Source organism: Phocoena sinus, chromosome 1 (genome assembly GCF_008692025.1).
Source record: "Phocoena sinus isolate mPhoSin1 chromosome 1, mPhoSin1.pri, whole genome shotgun sequence".
Classification (NCBI taxonomy): Eukaryota; Metazoa; Chordata; class Mammalia; order Artiodactyla; family Phocoenidae; genus Phocoena; species Phocoena sinus.
The window spans coordinates 181,927,862-181,947,259 of NC_045763.1; the positions used below are offsets into that span (position 1 = coordinate 181,927,862).

Genomic DNA, 19,398 nt, shown 5'->3' on the forward strand with positions numbered 1-19,398 from the left:
TCAAACACTATTAATAACATTTGATTTTCCTTCCTAAAAATGGTTTTAGTAAGTTTGAAACTTTCATCATTTAAAATATCACTTGACCACCTTACTTAAAGTTGCCATATAAGATTAGATCTTTAAGCTTTAAATGTTTCACTTTTGTTTAAAAAATATATTTAAGGGCTTCCCTGGTGGCGCAGTGGTTGAGAGTCTGCCTGCCAATGCAGGGGACACAGGTTCGTGTCCCGGTCCGGGAAGATCCCACATGCCGCGGAGCGGCTGGGCCCGTGAGCCATGGCCGCTGAGCCTGCACGTCCGGAGTCTGTGCTCCGCAATGGGAGAGGCCCGCGTACCGCAAAAAAGAAAAAAAAAAAAAAAAAAAAATTATATATATATATATATTTTTTAAGCAGGCCCTTTGTTCACGTATGCTTCTGAAGTGACACTGGGGACTCGCTCCTTGAAGACGAATCCGAAGTGGTGCCCTATATTTTACTCATCCTGTACCTTGCCAAAGACGTTTCAGAGTTTTCAGAAGACACTGAATGATTTTCTGTGGAACGGAGCCATAACGTTACCTTGTAACGTATCTGTGTAGGAGGGCTTTCTTTTCCCTTCCCTCCCCGCCAAGTCAGTCACTAGTGACGCTTTGGCATATGCGTTGGATCTGCCTCCTCATTTTGTATAAACTTCTGAAGCTTCGAAACATAGTGCGTGTTAATGTATTAGACCCACTTTGGGGTGCTAAAATGTGTCCTTGTGTAGATGGATACTGGGTGTGTTTGGGAGACTGATATACCATAATTGGTCTCAGAGGGATTAGGATGGGGTGGAAGAGAAGCAGTACCAAGAGCAGGGTCTTTTGTTACTCTATCGAGAGTTGTGTCTGTTACCTTGCGCCACGATGCACAGAGAGCCCTGTTTTCATCACCTGTACGCAACTGAACTTGACGCTTAAGTGGGTTATCGCCCTGACAACAGTGACTGTTAACACTCTCTTCTTTTAATATTTTTGGTACCAACCTATATGCTTTGACATTTCTTTAGACATATATAGATCAGAATATATTAGCATTTTCTCTGCTTCATTAATTTCCATGTTGCTTATGATTTCATAATCCTTTAGAAATGTTGGAGACAATTCATTTTATTTTTATGTTATATGCTTTTCCTCCCTTAAATGTTTGTGTTGTTTTTATTTTTTTAAAATCTATCTTTGGCTGCATTGGGTCTTCGTTGCGGTGTGCGGGCTTCTCATTGCGGTGGCGTCTCTTGTGGAGCACGGGCTCTAGGCACGCAGGCTTCAGTAGTTGTGACATATGGGCTCAGTAGTTGTGGCACGCAGGCTCAGTAGTTGTGGCACACGGGCTTAGTTGCTCCGCGGCATGTGGGATTTTCCCGGACCAGGGCTCTAACCTGTGTCTCCTGCATTGGCAGGCAGATTCTTAACCACTGCACCACCAGGGAAGCCCTGTGTTGCTTTTTAAATGTCCCTTAAACATCTGAATTACACAGTTATTTCTTCTCTGATTTTTGTAAAGGCTCCTACATATTAAGACCTTTATTTTTAACTTGTCCTATAAAACAATTTAAAAACAACAACAAAGTACATGTGTTTACAAACACATGTAAAGTAATGCAAACCAAACAATTTTCTCAAGGTAACGTAAACCATGAAGTGTCTCTTTTATTTACTCCTGTTTATTTTTATTAATGTAATACCTACTGATTTTGGAGTTATTTCTATAAAGTAATAAATGGAAAGCTAATTCTCTCAATTTAAACACAAAATTTTTTTGAGCAAGTGATTGCCTGACATTATTATTAGAAATTAAAGCCCGACATATAGGAATATATATAAAATTCTTAAAAGTGATTATATGAACATATGTCTTCCTTGAACGTAGTTAATAATGTAGTACTTAGAATCATCTCAAAGTGTTGTATAGTTGTTCAGGATTTTTAAGGTAGTTTCTTCCAGAGGTTTGCAGGAACTTTTTTTTTAAATGTAAGACTAATACTGAGGGAGATCACTAAGATAATTCTTTCTTTTTGATTATGTAATGTCTGACTGTCTGATAGAAAACTTAGAGGCATTTTTTTATGATTCATCATGTCACTGTGTAAATTCATAACCTGATATAAAAAAATTGTTCCCTGTGAAAATTCAAGTACATTTTCTTTGGAGGGAGTCACATTAGAATATAGGAACAACATAAGAGATGGTAATAGGGTTGAACAGTCATTAATTAGAGGAAGAGAAAAAACCCTTACCTTTGCTAGACAGTCTCCAACTTTTTAGTTGTTAAATAGCTAAACTTGTTCCATGGCCAGTTGTAATATAAAAGTAGTAAGTTGGGCTTCCCTAGTGGCGCAGTGGTTGAGAATCCGCCTGCCGATGCAGGGGACATGGGTTCATGCCCCGGTCCGGGAAGATCCCACATGCCGCGGAGCGGCTAGGCTCGTGAGCCATGCCCGCTGAACCTGCGCGTCCGGAGCCTGTGCTCCGCAACGGGAGCTTTCTCACAACAGTGAGGCCCGCGTACCAAAAAAAAAAAGCAGTAAGTTATTTGTTGTGATTCTTTTCTCCCCTTGCTTTGCCAAAAGACTATTGCAACTGATTTTCCCCCCACTAGTTTAATATGTCTATTTAAATATATCTTTAGAACAACCAATAGTTATATCAGAGAAAACTCCATCAAATTAAGAATTCGGGCCTATATAAATCTCCCATAACATGTTTACAGTCCACCATTTTTCTAAAGGGATTTGAGATAACTTACAATAAAAGACACGACTTACAGGTTATTAAAATAGAACAGAAGTCCACTTCAGGACCAAGGAGAGAAGGGGCATGTAAATAGACCTATACAGAGCCGCTGAGGCAGATCTGTGTGTTTCTGTCATGGCTCCACGGGAAACAGTAAGCAAATCGTTTCTCTTTTTAAGGAGGAAGTGTACCTGTTCTTCAGAGTTTTCTCCTACTAAATTATGATAGGAGTATCTCCTGTAAGGGTCTGTGAGTAATATACTGGCATTGTCTTACACAGCAATTATACAATAAATGCCTAAGTGATTTTTGGTAAAAGCCAAAGGCAAGCATTAAAGCATGGTTTTGGAAAGGTGATTTAGCAGCAGGATGAACCAGTGTGCTCCCAGCATGCAGCCTTCTGGTGGCCTAATTTGATTAAAGGGTACATCATAGATTATCCAAAGTTATAAGGATGAATTGTATTCCTTACCAGGTCTTCTCTAAGTTTTCATCCTCTTAGCAGGTTTGATAGGAGCTGTGTAGCACACGTCTCAATACTCTCTGAGTTCAAATTTTTTGAATAGTCCAGTCTTTGGATATTCAGTACACCATTATGTATTCCTTGGCAAGGAACTGCAGTGATAGGTTCTATTCTGCTGATTTACTTAATGGAAAGCAAGCAGCAAGTCAGGCTGACACTTCTGATCAAAGCTGAAGCATCTCACCACTCTGCTCACCAGTTGGACGTCAGACCAGCCTCAGAGTACCTGAATAAAGTACATGAGAATGTTAGTTTCTCTACTCTGGAGGACCACCTGTTATCACCCAGTAACCACCATTCCCTGTCAGAACCCTGTAACTCATCTCTCTTGATTGGAACTCAGATATACCTTAACCCACGTGACATCACTTTCTAGTGGTAATGATTTAAAATTAAACCATTGAGTGTTACTGGATGATCAGTGTGTGCGGGAAGCTGTATCAGGCATCATTGTGAGGGGTCCAGAGCAGAAGGCCAAGCTGCTAAAAGGAAGCAAGCTGTCAGTTGGAGGAGTGTTCCAGTACTGTAGTGGTGGAGACTGTGACGGGAACAGTGCGTCTTCTCAGCCGGTAGAACTTGGCTGGGGATTGTTGGGCAGGGGGGCAGAAGTGTGATGAGGGTCTGTACAAATTTCAGATTCTGGCTTCAGAAATGGGAGGCACTGCCCAAGACAGGAAAAACTGGTCTGGGGAGAAAAAGAATAAGATCTCAGTTCTGAACACGTTTCACCTGAGGTGTTAAAGTCCGTGTGGGTAGATGTGTTCAGAGGTCAGTGGTGGGGTGGGTGCATGGATGGGGCCCCTGAGGAGGTCCGGTGACCCTCGGCACGTGGCGGTGGTTGCAGCACAGAAGAAGATGACTCAGGATAAGAAGGCGGAGGGAAAAGGGAAAAGGGATAAGGAAAGCGCTTTGGGGCCCACCAACACTGGAGGGATTGTCAGAGGATGACAAACCTTAAACCTACAAAGAAAATTAGAAGGAAAAGCCTGAGAAGCTGGAGGAGAACCAGCAAGGTGTCAGGGAGCCAGGGGAGGAGGGACTCGCAGCCAGGGCACGGGGGGCTGTTAGATGTAGCGCCTGCACACGCCGCCCACCTCGGCCAGGGTGGGGCAATGTGGTGCCGCTGGGGGTGAGGGCCCAAAAAGGTGGCTGCATGGGCTCAGGAACTCGAGGTAGTGAGTGCAGATTCTAGTCACCCTTGAGTTTAGTTTTAGAGCAAATAAATGAGGTGCAGCAGCAGTTAGGAGGAGTTCCGTGGACACACTTAACTGTACTTACATACTATGGTGAAGGAATCAGCAGATGAGGAGAGACTGACAATTTAGAAGAATAACGGACTCATCATTCACTCATTAAATATTCAGAGCCACCTGGGTCCTAGTTACTGATGTACAAAGTTCAGATTCTGGAAGAGATTCCAGTGACAGAATTGAGAAGAGAAAAAACACTTCTGATGCTGAAAGAACAGGTGATGCGGCTCAGGTGCAGATACCAAGGAAGCGTGAGTCTCATAGTCTTGAGACACACGCTCAGTATCACAGAATATTGAGTAGAGTTCCCTGTGCTATACAGTAGGTCCTTGTTGGTTATCCATTTTAATGTCAATCCCAAACTCCCAATTTATCCCTCCCCCCACCATTCCCCCCAGTAACCATAAGTTTTCTAAGTCTGTGAATCTGTTTCTGTTTTGTAAATAAGTTCATTTGTATCATTTTTTCTTAGATTCTGCATATAAGCAATGATATTTGTCTTTTCTCTGACTTACTTCCCTTAGTATGATAATTTCCAGGTCCATCCATGTTGCTGCAGATAGTATCATTTCATTCTTTTTTATGGGTGAGTAATATTACATTGTATATATATGTACCACATCTTCTTTATCCATTGATCTGTCAATGAACATTTAGGTTGCTTCCACGTCCTGGCTATTGCAAATAATGCTGCAGTGAACATTAGGGTGCATGGATCTTTTTGAATTATGGTTTTCTCCAGATATATGCCCAGGAGTGGGATTTCTGGATCGTATGGGAGCTCTATTTTTTTTTTTTTAAAGAACCTCCATAATGTTCTCCATGGTGGCTGCACCAGTTTATATTCCCAGAAACAGTGTAGGAGGATTCCCTTCTCTCCACACCCTCTCCAGCATTTATTGTTTATAGGATTTTTGATGATGACCATTCTGACTAGTGTGAGGTGATATCTCATTTGATTTGCATTTCTCTAATGTTAGTGATGTTGAGCATCCTTTCATGTGCCTCTTGGCCATCTGTATGTCTTCTTTGGAGATATCTTCTGCCCATGTTTTGATAGGGTTATTCTTTTTGTTTTTTTCCTTTTGACAATGAGCTGCATGAGCTGTTTGTAAATTTTGGAGATTAATCCTTTGTCAGTCGCATTGTTTGCAAATATTTTCTCCCATTCTGGGTTTTTTTTTTTTTCGTTTTGTTTATGGTTTCCTTTGCTGTGCAAAAACTTTTGAGTTTAATTAGATCCCATTTGTTTATTTTTGTTTTTATTTCCATTACTCTGGGAGAAGGATCAAAAAAGATATTGCAGCAATTTATGTCAGAGAGTGCTCTATGTTATGCTCTAAGAGTTTTATAGTATCTCATTTTACATTTAGGTCTTTGATCCATTTTGAGTGTATTTTTCTATGTGGCATTAGACCATGTTCTAATTTCATTCTTTTACATGTAACTGTCCAGTTTTCCCAGCACCACTTACTGAAGAGACTATCTTTTCTCCATTGTATATTCTTGCCTCCTTTGTCACAGATTAGGTGACCATAGATGCATGAGTTTATCTTGAGACTTGACTTTCTGTCCTGTTCCATTGATCTATGTTTCCGTTTTTGTGCCAGTACCATACTGTTTTGATGACTGTATCTTTGTAGTATGATCTGAAGTCAGGGAGCCTGATTCCTCCAGCTCCTTTTTCTTTCTCAGGATTGTTTTGGCTACTTGGGGTCTTTTGTGTCTCCATACAAATTTAAAAAAATTTTTGTTCTAGTTCTGTGAAAAATGCCATTGGTAATTTGATAGGGATTGGATTGAATCTGTAGATTACCTTGTGTAGCGTAGTCATTTTCACAATATTGATTCTTCCAGTCCAAGAACATGATATATCTTTCCATCTGTTTGTGTCATCTTCTGTTTCTTTCATCAGCATCTTACAGTTTTCAGAGTACAGGTCTTTTGCCTCCTGAGGTAGGTTTATTCCTAGGTATTTTATTGTTTTTGATGTGCTGGTAAATGGGACTGTTTCCTGGGTTTCTTTTTTGGATCTTTTGTTGTTAGTGTATAGAAATGCAAGAGATTTCTGTGTATTAATTTTGTATTCTGCCACTTTGCTGAATTCATTGATGAGCTCTAGTAGTTTTCTGTTAGCATCTTTAGGATTTTCTATGTAGACTATCATGTCATCTGCAGACAGTGCCAGTTTTACCCCTTCTTTTCCAGTTTGGATTCCCTTTATTTCTTTTTCTGCTCTGATTGCTGTGGTTAAGACTTCCAAAACTATGTTAAATAAAAGAGGTGAGCAAGAGTGGACATCCTTGTCTTGTTCCTGATCTTAGGGGAAATGCTCTCAGCTTCTCTCCATTGAGTATGATGTTAGCTGTGGTTTTGCCAAATACGACCTTCATTATGTTGAGGTATGTTCCCTTTATGTCCATTTTCTGGAGAGTTTTTATCATAAATGGATGTTGATTTTTACCAAAAGCTTTTCCTGCCTCTATTGAGAGGATCATATGGTTTTCCTTCTTCAGTTGGTTGATCATGAATTCACATGGATTGATTCACATGGATTGATATGCAGACCTTGAAAGTTCCTTGCATCCCTGGGATACCCCCACTGATCATGATGTATGATCCTTTTAATGTATTGTTGGAATTGGTTTGCTAGTATTTTGCTGAGGATTTTTGCATCTGTGGTCATCAGTGATACTGGCCTGGAATTTTCTTATTGTGTGATATCTTTGTCTGACTTTGGTATCAGGGTGATGATGGCCTCATAGAGTTCGGAAGTATTTCTTCCTCTGCAGACTTTTTGAATAGTGTCAGAAGGATAGGTAGTAACTCTTCTCTAAGTATTGTTAGATAGAATTCGGTTGTTCAGTTGTGAAGCCATCTGGTCCTGGACTTTTGCTTATTGGGAGTTTTTAAATCACAGTTTCAATTTCAGTACTTGTGATTGGTCTGTTTATATTTTCAATTTCCTCCTGGTTCAGTCTTGGGAGATTATTCCTTGCTAAGAATTTGTCCATTTCTTCTAGGTTGTACATTTTATTGGCATAAAGTTGCTTTTAGTTGTCTGTTAGAGTCCTTTTTATTTCTGTGGTGTCTGTTGTAACTTCCTTTTCATTTCTAATTTTATTGATTTGAGCCCTCTCCCTTTTTTTCTTGATGAATCTGGCTAAAGGTTTATCAATTTTGTTTATCTTTTCAAAGAACCAGCTTTTTAGTTTCATTGATCTTCGCTATTGTTTTGTTTCTATTTCATTTATTTCTGCTCTGATCTTTATGATTTCTATCCTACTAACTTTGGGTCTTGTTTGTTCTTTCTCTAGTTGCTTTAAGTGTAAGTTTAGGTGGTTTATTTGAGATTTTTCTTGTTTCCTGAGGTAAGCTTGTATTGCTATAAACTTCCCTCTTAGAACTGCTTTTACCTCATGCTTTCGTTTTCATTTGTCTCTAGGTATTTTTGGATTTCCTCTTTGATTTCTTCAGTGGTTGTTTAGTAGCATAATGTTTAGCCTCCACGTGTTTATGTTTTTTACAGTTTTTTTCTTGTATTTGATTTCTAATCTCATAGCATTGTGTTCTGAAAAGATGTGTGATACGATTTCAGTTTTCTTAAATTTACTGAGGCTCATTTTGTGGCCCAGTATGTGATCTATCCTGGAGAATGTTCCATGCGCACTTGAAAAGAATGTGTATTCTGCTGCTTTTGGATGGAATGCTCTATAACTAGCAAGTAACTACATCTGGTCTAATGTGTCATTTAAGGCCTGTATTTCCTTATTAATTTTCTGTCTGGAAGATGTGTCCATTGATGAAGATGGAGTATTAAATTCCCCCACTATTATTGTGTTACTGTCTATTTCTCCTTTTATGGCTGTTAGTATTTGCCTTATATATTGAGGTGCTCCGATGTTGGGTGCATATATATTTACAATTGTTCTATCTTCTTCTTGGATTGATCCCCTGATCACTATGTAGTGTCCTTCTTTCTCTCTTGTAACAGTCTTTATTTTAAAGTTTGTTTTGTCTGATATGAGTATTGCTACTCCAGCTTTCTTTTGATTTCCAGTTGCATAGAATACCTTTCTCCATCCCCTCACTTTCAGTCTGTATGTGTCCCTAGGTCTGACGTGGGTCTCTTGTAGACAGCATATATATGGGTCTTATTTTTGTATCCATTCAGCCAGTCTGTGTCTTTTGGTTGGAGTGTTTAATCTGTTTATGTTCAGGGTAATTATTGACATGTATATCCTTATTGCCATTTTGTTAATTGTTTTGGGTTTGGTTTTGCAGGTCTTTTTTTCTTCCCTTCCTCTTTTGTTCTCTTCTTTTGTAATTTGATGACTAACTTTAGTGTTGTGTTTGGATTCCTTTTTGTTTTTGTGTGTGTGTATCTATTGTAGATTTTTGTTTTGTGGTTACCATGAAGTTTTGATATAGCAGTCTTTCTATAAACAGATTATTTTAAGTTGCTTGTCTTTTAATTTCAGATGCATTTCCAATATCCTGCATGTGTACCTCCTCATGATTGCTGGTTTTGATATATTTCTGTGTGGATGATTTCCTACCTTTACTGTATGTTTACCTTTACTGGTGAGCTTTTCCATTCATAATATTCTTGTTTCTAGTTGTGACCTTTTCTTTTCCTCCTAGAGAAGTTCCTTTAGCATTTGTTGCAAAGCTGGTCTGGTTGTGTTGGATTCTCTTAGCTTTTGCTTGTCTAAAAGCTTTTGACTTCTTTGTCAAATCTGAATGAGAGCCTTGCTGGGTAGTAGAGTATTCTTCTTTGTAGGTTCTTCCCTTTCATCATCTTAAATATATCATGCCACTCCCTTCTGGCCTGCAGAGTTTCTGTTGAAAAATCAGCTGATAACCTTATGGGAGTTCTCTTGTAGGTTGTTTTTTGCTTTTCCCTTCTTACTTTTAATATTTTTTTCTTTAATTTTTGTCAATTTGATTACTGCGTGTCCTGGCATGTTCCTCCTTGGGTTCATCCTGCCTGGGACTCTGCACTTCCTGGACTTGGGTGACTGTTTCCTTTAGCACTTCCTGGACTTGGGTGACTGTTTCCTTTACCATGTTAGGGAAGTTTTCAGCTAGAAGCTCTTGATATTTTCTCAGGTCCTTTCTCTCTCTCTCTTCTCCTTCTGAGACCCCTATAATGCAAATGTTGGTGCATTTAATGTTGTCCCAGAGGTCTCTTAGAGTGTCTTCATTTCTTTTCATTCTTTTCTCCTTATTCTGTTCTGCAGCAGTGATTTCCACCATTCTGTTTTCCAGGTTACTTATCTGTTCTTCTCCCTCAGTTACTCTGCTGTTGTTTCCTTCTAGCATATTTTTCATTTCAGTTATTGTTCATCTCTGTTTGTTTTTCTTTAGTTCTTTTAGGTCTTTGTTAAACATTTCTTATATCTTCTCAATCTGTGCCTCCATTCTTTTCCAAGATCTCGGATCATCTTTACTCTCATTGCTCTGAATTCTTTTTTGGGTTGATTTCCTATCTCCACTGAGTTTGTCTTCTGGGGTTCTATCTTGTTCCTTTTTCTGGGATATAGTCTACTGCCTTCTCATTTTGTCTTACTTTCTGTGACTGCAGTTTCCATTCTGCAGGCTGCAGGGTTATAGTTCTTCTTGTTTCTGCCGTCTGCCCCCCTAGTGGATGAGGCTATCTAAGAGGATTGTGCAGGCTTCCTGTGGGAGAGACTGGTTCCTGCCTGCTGGTGGGTGGAGCCTGGTCTTTACCTTCTGGTGGGCAGGGCCATGTCAAGGGGTGTGTTTAGCAGGCAGCTGTGGCCTCCGGAAGACTTTTCTGCTGATGGGTGGCGCTGTGGTCCCGCCCTGTTGGTCGTTTGGCCTGAAGCATCCCAGCACTGGAGCCTATAGGCTGTTGGGTGGAGCCAGGTCTTGGTGAGAAAATGGTGGCCTTCAGGAGTGCTCATGCCAATGAGTACTTGGCAGAACTGCCGCTGTCAGTGTCTTTTTCCCCCACAGTGAGCCAAAGCCACCCCCCACCTTCGCAGGAGACCCTCCAATACCAGCAGGTGGGTCTGGCCCAGACTCATATGAGGTCACTGCTTTTTCCCTGGGTTCTGGTGCTCACGAGACCTTCTGTGTGCCTTCCAAGTGTGGAGTTTGTTTCCCCAGTCCTGTGGAATTCCTGCAATCAAACCCCACTGGCCTTCAAAGCCAGATGCTCTGGGGGTTCCTCCTCCCATTGCCAGACACCCAGGCTGGGGAGCCTGATGTGGGGCTCAGAACTTTCACTCCTCTGGGAAAACCTCTGTGATATAATTATTTCCAGTTTGTGTCTTGCCCACCTAGCGGGTATGGGATTTGATTTTATTGCGATTGCGCCCCTCCTTCTGCCTTGTTGTAGCTTCTTCCTTGTGTTTGGATGTAGGATATCTTTTTTGGTAGGTTCCAGAATTTTATCCTCAGTGCTTGTTCAGCAGTTGTGATTTTGGTGTTTTCATAAGACGAGGTGAGCTTACATCCTTCTACTCTGCCATCTCGTCTCCACCCCCCAGAAGAGTCTTTATGAGAAAATAAACCACGTATCTGAAGGAGATTGAGCCACATAAATGGGGAGGAAAAAGCACATGGTGGGTTGTTCTGGCTCCATCTGCTGAGGGGTTTCTGCTTCGCCTGGTGTCCCTGTGAAGCCTGTCCTTACGATGCTCATCCACCTCTCCATTTCCCTCACTCTTGGTCCCTTCCCCTTTCGATTACTTCTGGCTCTCGTCTTCCACCCAGGGAGCCAGATATACTGTCTCCTTCAGCTGCAATCCTCATGGCAGGAGCATGTGAGGGCCAAGCATTTTCCACAGTAGGTTGGAAAGTTCACCCTATTCTGAATTACTGTGCAGGAAAAGTGAGGTTTCTTGACTAGCCTGAAGGGTGCAGCAGTTTCATTCAGTCAAAAAATGGCTATTGCATCTGCTTGTATCTTGGTTAAATAGAATTAATTTTGGTACCACAGGTATCCTTTCTGCTTCTTTTATAATTTTCATCTCTAAACAAAATTTCTGACAACTAGGTGACGTGTTAGAAAACATTGTCTTTTTAAATATAAGTATCGTTATAGTTTTCCTGCTGTTTTCTATATTGTGTATAACTGGGTGTATTTGTTTTTATTTTAATGGGTAAAATGCCAACCTCTTTCTGATTTAAATCTCTCTTAGATCACCATAGTAAGATGCCTTGTGTACGGCCATACCCCTTAGAATGTCGAATACTATCCTCTGCACCACTGCAAAGAATAGAAATTGAAATCCTCAGACCCTCTCAGTGGGACTACCATTAACTGTCAGCGTTGTTGAACTTCTAGATGTGAAGTCGTATCATTAAACTTCATTCTGGTAGAATCATACAACCTAGGGGCTAGAGCTAGAAGAATCCTTATAGGTTATCTACTCCAGCCTCCTTTTTGAATAGATGAAGAAATAAACCTTGGGAGACAGTGCCTTACTTCAGGGCACAGGGCTGCAGGTGCCTTGAGCGAGCCCGGCTTCCACAGCCCCGTCCATCTCCTCCCCTCCTCTCCCCTCCCCTGGGGGCCTCCTTCCACACACCTTTCCAGCTGACTTTTCTCACTTCCTTGTCGCACTGTTAACAGACTCAGCCCACAGATTTTATCACCAGCTTCTGTTTCCTCCAGATGAAAAAAATCTTCGTGGTGGACGTTGAGGACTGTGAAGAAATTACAGTGATTTGATAATTTATGTGCTGTTATACTGGCGAGAAAGAGTTAATGCAAGTGTTCAGAATATCTGAATAATTTCAAAGACATACTTAAATACTAAAGAATCTGGTTCTTCCTCTTGATTTGGCTTGTCATCTGGCAAAGACCCAGATTACAAAGACGTGTGTTTTCGTAAACTATGGCAATAGAATTAAGAATAATTCTATATCCTTCACTCATTGGCTGTAGGATCAGATGGAAGGATATTTTAATTTGTCAAAATGTGTTTTCTGTGATGTATTGGGTTCTCCAAAAAGTGCCTTCAGTTTTTAAATAAAAATAAAAGACACATTTTTCATCTTCACCAACAACTTTATTAAACAACGTATTCACCTTTTTGTTCCACTACCTTCTGCCATTTTTCAGGCAACTTCATAATTCCATCTTCCCAAAACTTTTTATCCTTTTGAGCAAAGAACTGTTCCAGGTGCCTTTTACAGTCTTCCAGGGAATTGAAATTTTTTCCATTAAGAGAATTTTGTAAAGACAGAAATAAATGGAAATCCGAAGGTGCAATGTCTGGTGAATATGGTGGATGAATCAGAACTTTCCAGCCAAGCTGTAACAGTTTTCGCCTGGTCATCAAAGAAACATGCGGTCTTGCGTCATCCTGATGGAAGATTATGTGTTTTCTCTTGACTAATTCCAGACACTTTCTGTCGAGTGCTGCTTTCAGTTGGTCTAACTGGAAGCAGTACTTGTTGGAATTAATCATTTGCTTTTCCAGAAGGAGCTCATAATAGAGGACTCCCTTCCAATCCCACCCTATACACAACATCACCTTCTTTGGATAAACACTGGCCTTTGGTGTGGTTGGTGGTGCTTCATTTCACTTGCCCCATTGTATAGTATCCACTTTTCATTGCCCGTCACAATTTGTTTTAAAAATGGTATGTTTTCGTTACGTTTAAGTAGAGAATTGCATGTGGAAATACTGTCAAGAAGGTTTTTTTCACTTAACCTATGTGGAACCCAAACATCAAAGCAATTCACATAGCCAAGCTGGTGCAAATGATTTTCAGTGCTTGATTTGGATATTTTGAGTGTGTCGGCTATCCTCCCTCATGGTATAACATTGATTGTTCTCAATTAGTGTCTTGATTTGATCACTATCAACTTCAACTGGCCTACCCGACCATGGAGCATCATCCAGCAAGAAATCTCCAGCACCAAACTTCGCAGACCACTTTTGACACATTCAGTCAGTCACAAATATGCTGAAAATGTTGCTTTTTTCCTTCCACCCTCAATATTAAAATGGCTACAGAAAAATTTACCAACTTTGATAAGTCTTTTTTTAAATGCACGCTGATATGACAGGTGTCACATACAATCTAACAAAATTGTTTTGAATAAAGTTAAAGACAACTAAGTGCTACTAGAGCCATTTTATGCAAAAAACCAAATGAGCCTTTTGGCCAACCCAATAAGTAAACCTCAGTCCTCTCATCTATAAAATGAGGATATAAATACTACTTCATACAGTTGAGAATTAGAATACTATTTGTTACTTAGTTTGCCTTTATTATTCTTAGTTTGGATTAGTGCTTTTACTTTAAAACTAATAAAAACTTTATATATATATGCAAATATATAAATTGGTTTATGATAAATGTATGTGATAGCCATTTATCCTAATTTCCTTGTATAAATTTAGATACATAGTAAGCTATTAAAATTTAAACTTACAGTCAAGGCTATTGTAGTAAACTTTAGATCAAATAAATGTATAGAGATCTTCAGTTAATTTGGAGACTTAGAGTTTAAAACTTACTGTCTTTCATGACTTCTGTCTTCTGATTAAACTTCTTTGAAAGATCATAAGATCATTGTAAAGCCTCTGATCATGGAGAATGCTCCATGCTTGACATTAACACTCACCAATGAATATGCTTCTTAGATCCTTCCACTAATTGTAAAGTCATTGACAGCGGTCACATATATTTCCAGCCAAATAAACATTTAGCAGAACACTTACCCTGTAAGGCTATAGCTGTTCAAAGTGTGTTCCTTGTTACTGTCCGACCAGAATGGTTTCCTGAAGCAGGTTGTCTTTTCTGTCTTTGCAGCTGCGGCAGTTGGTGAACATGTGCATCAACCCAGACCCAGAAAAGCGACCAGACATCACGTATGTGTACGACGTGGCCAAGAGGATGCATGCCTGCATGGCCAGCAGCTGAGCGCATGGACGGCGTGGAGGATGTAAGCAACCCAAGTTCAAGTATTTCTGTGCAAATCATACCTCCCTGTTCTTGGGTGTTAAGACTAATATTTCAGAGCTAGTGTGCTTTGAATCCTTAACCAGTTTTCATCTAAGCTTCATTTTGTACCAATTTAAGTCATCACCTTCTTGCAAACCCCAGTGACTTTGGAATAATCAGATTGCGTGTTAGGAGAGCAAATGGAACATGATGGTTTTTAATGGCTAAAGATTTTTAGAATTATTTTGAGTTTTGTGCTGATAAGTCATGTTCAGATAGACTCTCAGTGCCAAATGTTGGCGGCTCGGCTTGGCCCCATTGGGACAGACGTGCATCCTGAGAAAGGTATCTGAACATGTGCCTTGTGTGCTGCTCTCCAGTCATTTATGGACATTTGAGATGAACCCAATTGTGAACTTTTGTGATTATTTTATTTTTAAAAGTTTGAAGTATGTGTTTTAGTTCTTAGCATTGTAGCTTTCAAATAGGATTCTTAAAGATAAATGTAGACATATGAACTATTTGAGAAGCCTTTAAAACTCTTATAGATTTAAAATAGCTTATACATTCAAAATGCAACTATTAAATGTGAAAAGATTTGGGGATAAAATGTGAGTCAGACACTGAAGAGTTTTCTGCTTTATTTTGTTTTATTTTAATATCTTTGAAATTCTCCTTGCATTAAAATGGTATAAATGAATCCATTTAAAAAGTGGTTAAGGATTTCTTTGGCTGGTGTGGTAGTAATTTTCCAAGTTGCACATTGCCCTTTTCTGTGTGTTTTTACTGTTCTTTGTACATTTGAAAAATATTCTTCGAATAATCCTGCAGTACTATTTTCAGTTTCTTTACAAATTTAAATGCTCTACTCATGATTGTACACTATAGTGTAAGCATATGTTTTTATTCATAGATTTTATTGAAGTTCTGATTGATCCCCTTCAGAAATTTTTTTTATTCATTACTTTCCTATTTATATTGTACATGCATTTTATCCGCTAATGTTTCAGATTTTCTGACAACATAATAACCTTAAAATAAATATTTGGTATACCAACACTTTTCCTGGATTGAAAACATTTTTTTTTTCAATTTTGAAAATTTGGGCCACTGTGTATGCACGGTGCCGTTTCTTGTCAGGAAGAGGGATGTGCATTGTACTGTAGCTGTGAATGTTGATACTGTTTCAATTTATCCGACAAGGTTGTAACTTTAGAATATGTTTAAAGAAATGAAAACTGGCCACTACCACAGAGTTTTTATGAGCTAAACGTTTCTATTGAGAAGCTTTTAGGCAAAGTACTGTATTCATGCATAAAGATAACAGAGGTGGTAACACTTTGTTTAATTTAAGGAAATGGGCAGAGTTTAGTAAACGCTGTCATGGAGATGTTTTCCCTGAATGCCTTCATGTTAGTGACCAGCTCCTCCCAGAGTTGTGAAGCCAAAAGCCTGTGTGGCAGTCACTGCCTAAGGACGCCCATGCCACCATGTAACCTTGGGACAATAATCCTGCCAACAGGAAACCCTCATGCTCAGAGAACACCTACCTTTAGCCCATATAACTGCTAGTTTTATTTTTTCCACAGAAGTATTTTTTCTTACAATCATTTGAATACGTCCAAGTCATTTGTAAACTTTAAAAATGTACAAAGGGCAAAAGTGTAAACTTTTTTTTCTAAATTTAGTCAGCTACAGTATCTTAATCATTTCTGAATGGAGGGTAATTTTATCCCGGGACAGACACAGGAGAGGTGGTCATTCTGTATGTGAGGGCCGGGCATGCCGTTTCTCCCAGATTCTGGTGACTTTGACCGCATTGGATGCCCGCACCCTCCTCTCCAGAGTGACGAAGGGAATTGTTTCTGTTGACCGTTAGTGTCATGTTCATTTTAATGTAATATGATTCATGGAGGTGAAATGTTCTCTAGTTGGAACAGATACACTCCTTTTTCTTGCAGTCTTTAAAGATACATGGATCTAAAAATCATCAGCTTATCGCCTCACAGGACTTTTAAGCAGAGATTTAAACTTTTAAGTGAATCTATCTGCTGGAAGGGAATAGTTGGCAAGAACTTATTGATCAGGGAAGTCCATTATTGTTTTCTACATATGGAAACTTTGTTTTGGACATTGTATCTTTATCTAAGTGTTCATATTTTTCTTGCAGAAACCACTGCACATAACAAATTTTAATTTTGAACGGGATCATGTCAAAGAATTATGAAGATGATTAATTTTTATAATCACCTATAAAATGTTCTCTTTGTATTTCTGCTTATAAGTAAATTTTGTATTAAGTAAAACATTTGAGTTGATATGAGGAACAGTAAAATGAAAGGTACATCTGATTCTAACCCTTATTTTAGACTTTGGTACCAGTTCCCCAGGACACAACATGGGGTGACTTTGTTTCATGTGCTGAGGTTTAGGAATGGTGGATGAAGCGTATCCCTGTATAAATAAAGCGCTCAGCAATGTGCAATGATTGTGAATTTAGTAAGACAGGACAGCCACTTCATGACCGCTTACCATTCTACATAGTGTCTATTACACAACACCATTCTTGTATCAATATACACTTCAGGTGTTACTGTTAACATTTGCATATTTATTTTAACCAAAATGTTATTCATATTAAATGGTTTTTTCTTTAAAATGAATGTATTATGTTTATAACCCACGAATGCATAATTATCATATGCCTCCTATTTCAATAGTACTGTAATATGGACTTCTTTTGTGAAGTACTTTTATTTTGTTATGCTACCAATACACATACTAAAAAGACTCTGTTGTTAGCTTTGAAAATTGTATAATATCCTAATATAAATAAAGATTTAAAATTAAGTACAGTAAAAATTTTTATGTATCTATGATTTTTTTCCTCTAAAGTCTACCATTGTTTATTTCACTTAACACTTAATCTACAGAAGCAGTTCTTATTCATTTCCATAACTCTATCATTTTGGAGAAGCCTGAGAATTAAAACAGTTGGGGGTGGTGATAGTGGAGGGCTGACAGACCCTAAGAAGTAGGCTTTTAAATATGCATTAAATGAAGGCACATCTTCACCTGTCCCTTCTCTCTTTGGTACATCATTTAGTGTCTTTGAGTAAGAAAAGTTTCTTAAAATTATAAAAGGTGTCTAAAACTCAGGCAACAGATTCTATTCCTATCACTGTAGTATACCCCTAATAATATTACAGATAGTTGGAATGTTCTTTTCACATAGGAAGTGACAATCGCTACCATGTCTGGAGACTTGGAGGCCGAAAGATCCTAATGGGGTAAAATCTGCCAGGCTGGTAGTAGAGCGAGGGGTATACCTTACACATCAGGATCACATTCCCAGTAGCTTGTGGCGAAGTATAGCTCATTTTATAACCTAGGACAGATAGTAAGGAACCTGCAGCCTCACTGTGTGTGTGCATGTGTGATTGTAAGTAATAGGACATTTTAGGTTCAAGATACTGTTGGACTATTTGAAATTTTATTTCAAAAGTATGTTTGTTAATTAGAAAAGTCAGTACCAGGCATCTATGTTTACATGGATTATTAGTTGGTGCAGCTATCTTTACCACCAAACTACTGCACTAACGAACTTTAAAATCAAAATGTTAACATACTGACAAAGATTGCTGCCACAAAACCTTACCAGAAAATATCTGTGGAGCTGTTACATTATCTATTTTTAATAACGTGGGTTCCAGATGCAATTAATGAAGAATATTAAAACAGGCTCCTCAGATTGTTTTTCAGAGCAATATGGGGATGTTTGTGAGGTTTATTTTAATTGAGGGGTTTCTCTGAGGGAGTTTCTTTCTGGTCTTCTTACACACCCATTTCATTGTTCACTTGGGTCTCTAATTTTAATCCTTAAGAGAGAAAAGTAGAGTAAAACAGAACCTGAAAGTTAATATTTGTAACCAGGGGTTTTTGAGTAAATTATTTTCATTGCGAATATTACAATGCATAGAAAATAATTTTTTTCACTCCCAGAAGCATAATCCTGTTCATACGTTATTTCTCTAATCCTCACTTTCTCAAGTATAAAGTAGCGATGTAAATTCGTAAACACTACAAGAGAATTAAATTGCAATACATTTTATAAAGGGCTAAGTGCAATGCCTGGCACCAAGCGAGTGCTTGCTAAACGGAGCTGTTGTTACACCATATGCATCTTTTCTGACCCCAGTCTTCATCTACTTTTGCCTAATTCTCTGCATTCTAGGCCCACAGGACTGGTTTTCCAAGAGCCCCAAGTTCTTTCTCACCTTAGGGCTAGTACAACTTAAATAGCTCTTCCCCTTTGGCCACAAGAATCCTCCTACTCCTCCATGGCTGACATCAAATGAACTTTTCCAGGAGCCACTCATCCTATACTTTTCCTTTGGTGCTGACCCCAGTGCACCCAAATGATCACTTGTGTGACTCTTGGTTAATTTGTAATCTGCTAGACCCTAAGCTCCAGGAGGACAGATGCTTCCTGTGTTGTTCAGTGTGGTGTTACACGCTTACAGTGCTCCCCTCGTGGTAGTCACACAGTTTATTCTTCTTGAATTAACAGTATGGTGCTTACAGTGTCGGAAGTGGAGCTGAGTACTCCAGGGGATTGTGCAAAAACGGCAGCAGCCAGGGAAGGAAGGACAAGTAAGGACGTAAAAGAATCAAAAACAGAAGGTAAACCAGAAGAAAAACATGAAGTTATCAGCTGCCAAAAGTTACAAAGAAATTAGGATAATAAGGATTAAGATTGGGACCCTGGACTTAATGCGGAAGTCATGGTGATGTTCAAAGTGGACGATTCACTAGGAGAAGAGTGGAAAACAAGTTGGGGGTAAAAACAGGAAAGATATGGCATATGGAGAAGAAGTACATGGTAACCAGGCGTAGTAGTAGCTCAATTTTAAAGATTAAATGATGGTTAAGAGGTT

At 39.1% G+C, this 19,398-nt stretch overlaps 1 protein-coding gene across 7 annotated transcripts in view; it reads left to right on the top strand.

Annotated features, from left to right (window-relative positions):
* Positions 1–17,312, top strand: part of NEK7 (NIMA related kinase 7) — a 146,665-nt gene extending 129,353 nt beyond the window's left edge. For 6 of the 7 annotated variants that reach the window (XM_032624389.1, XM_032624340.1, XM_032624360.1 and 3 more), the window contains one exon: positions 14,330–17,312. In XM_032624389.1, the coding sequence (XP_032480280.1) occupies positions 14,330–14,440 (111 nt within the window). In that variant the 3' untranslated portion in view covers positions 14,441–17,312. The remainder of the gene's footprint in view (positions 1–14,329) is intronic. The other variant, XM_032624380.1, reaches the window with a different exon arrangement.
* Positions 17,313–19,398: the final 2,086 nt, after the last annotated feature.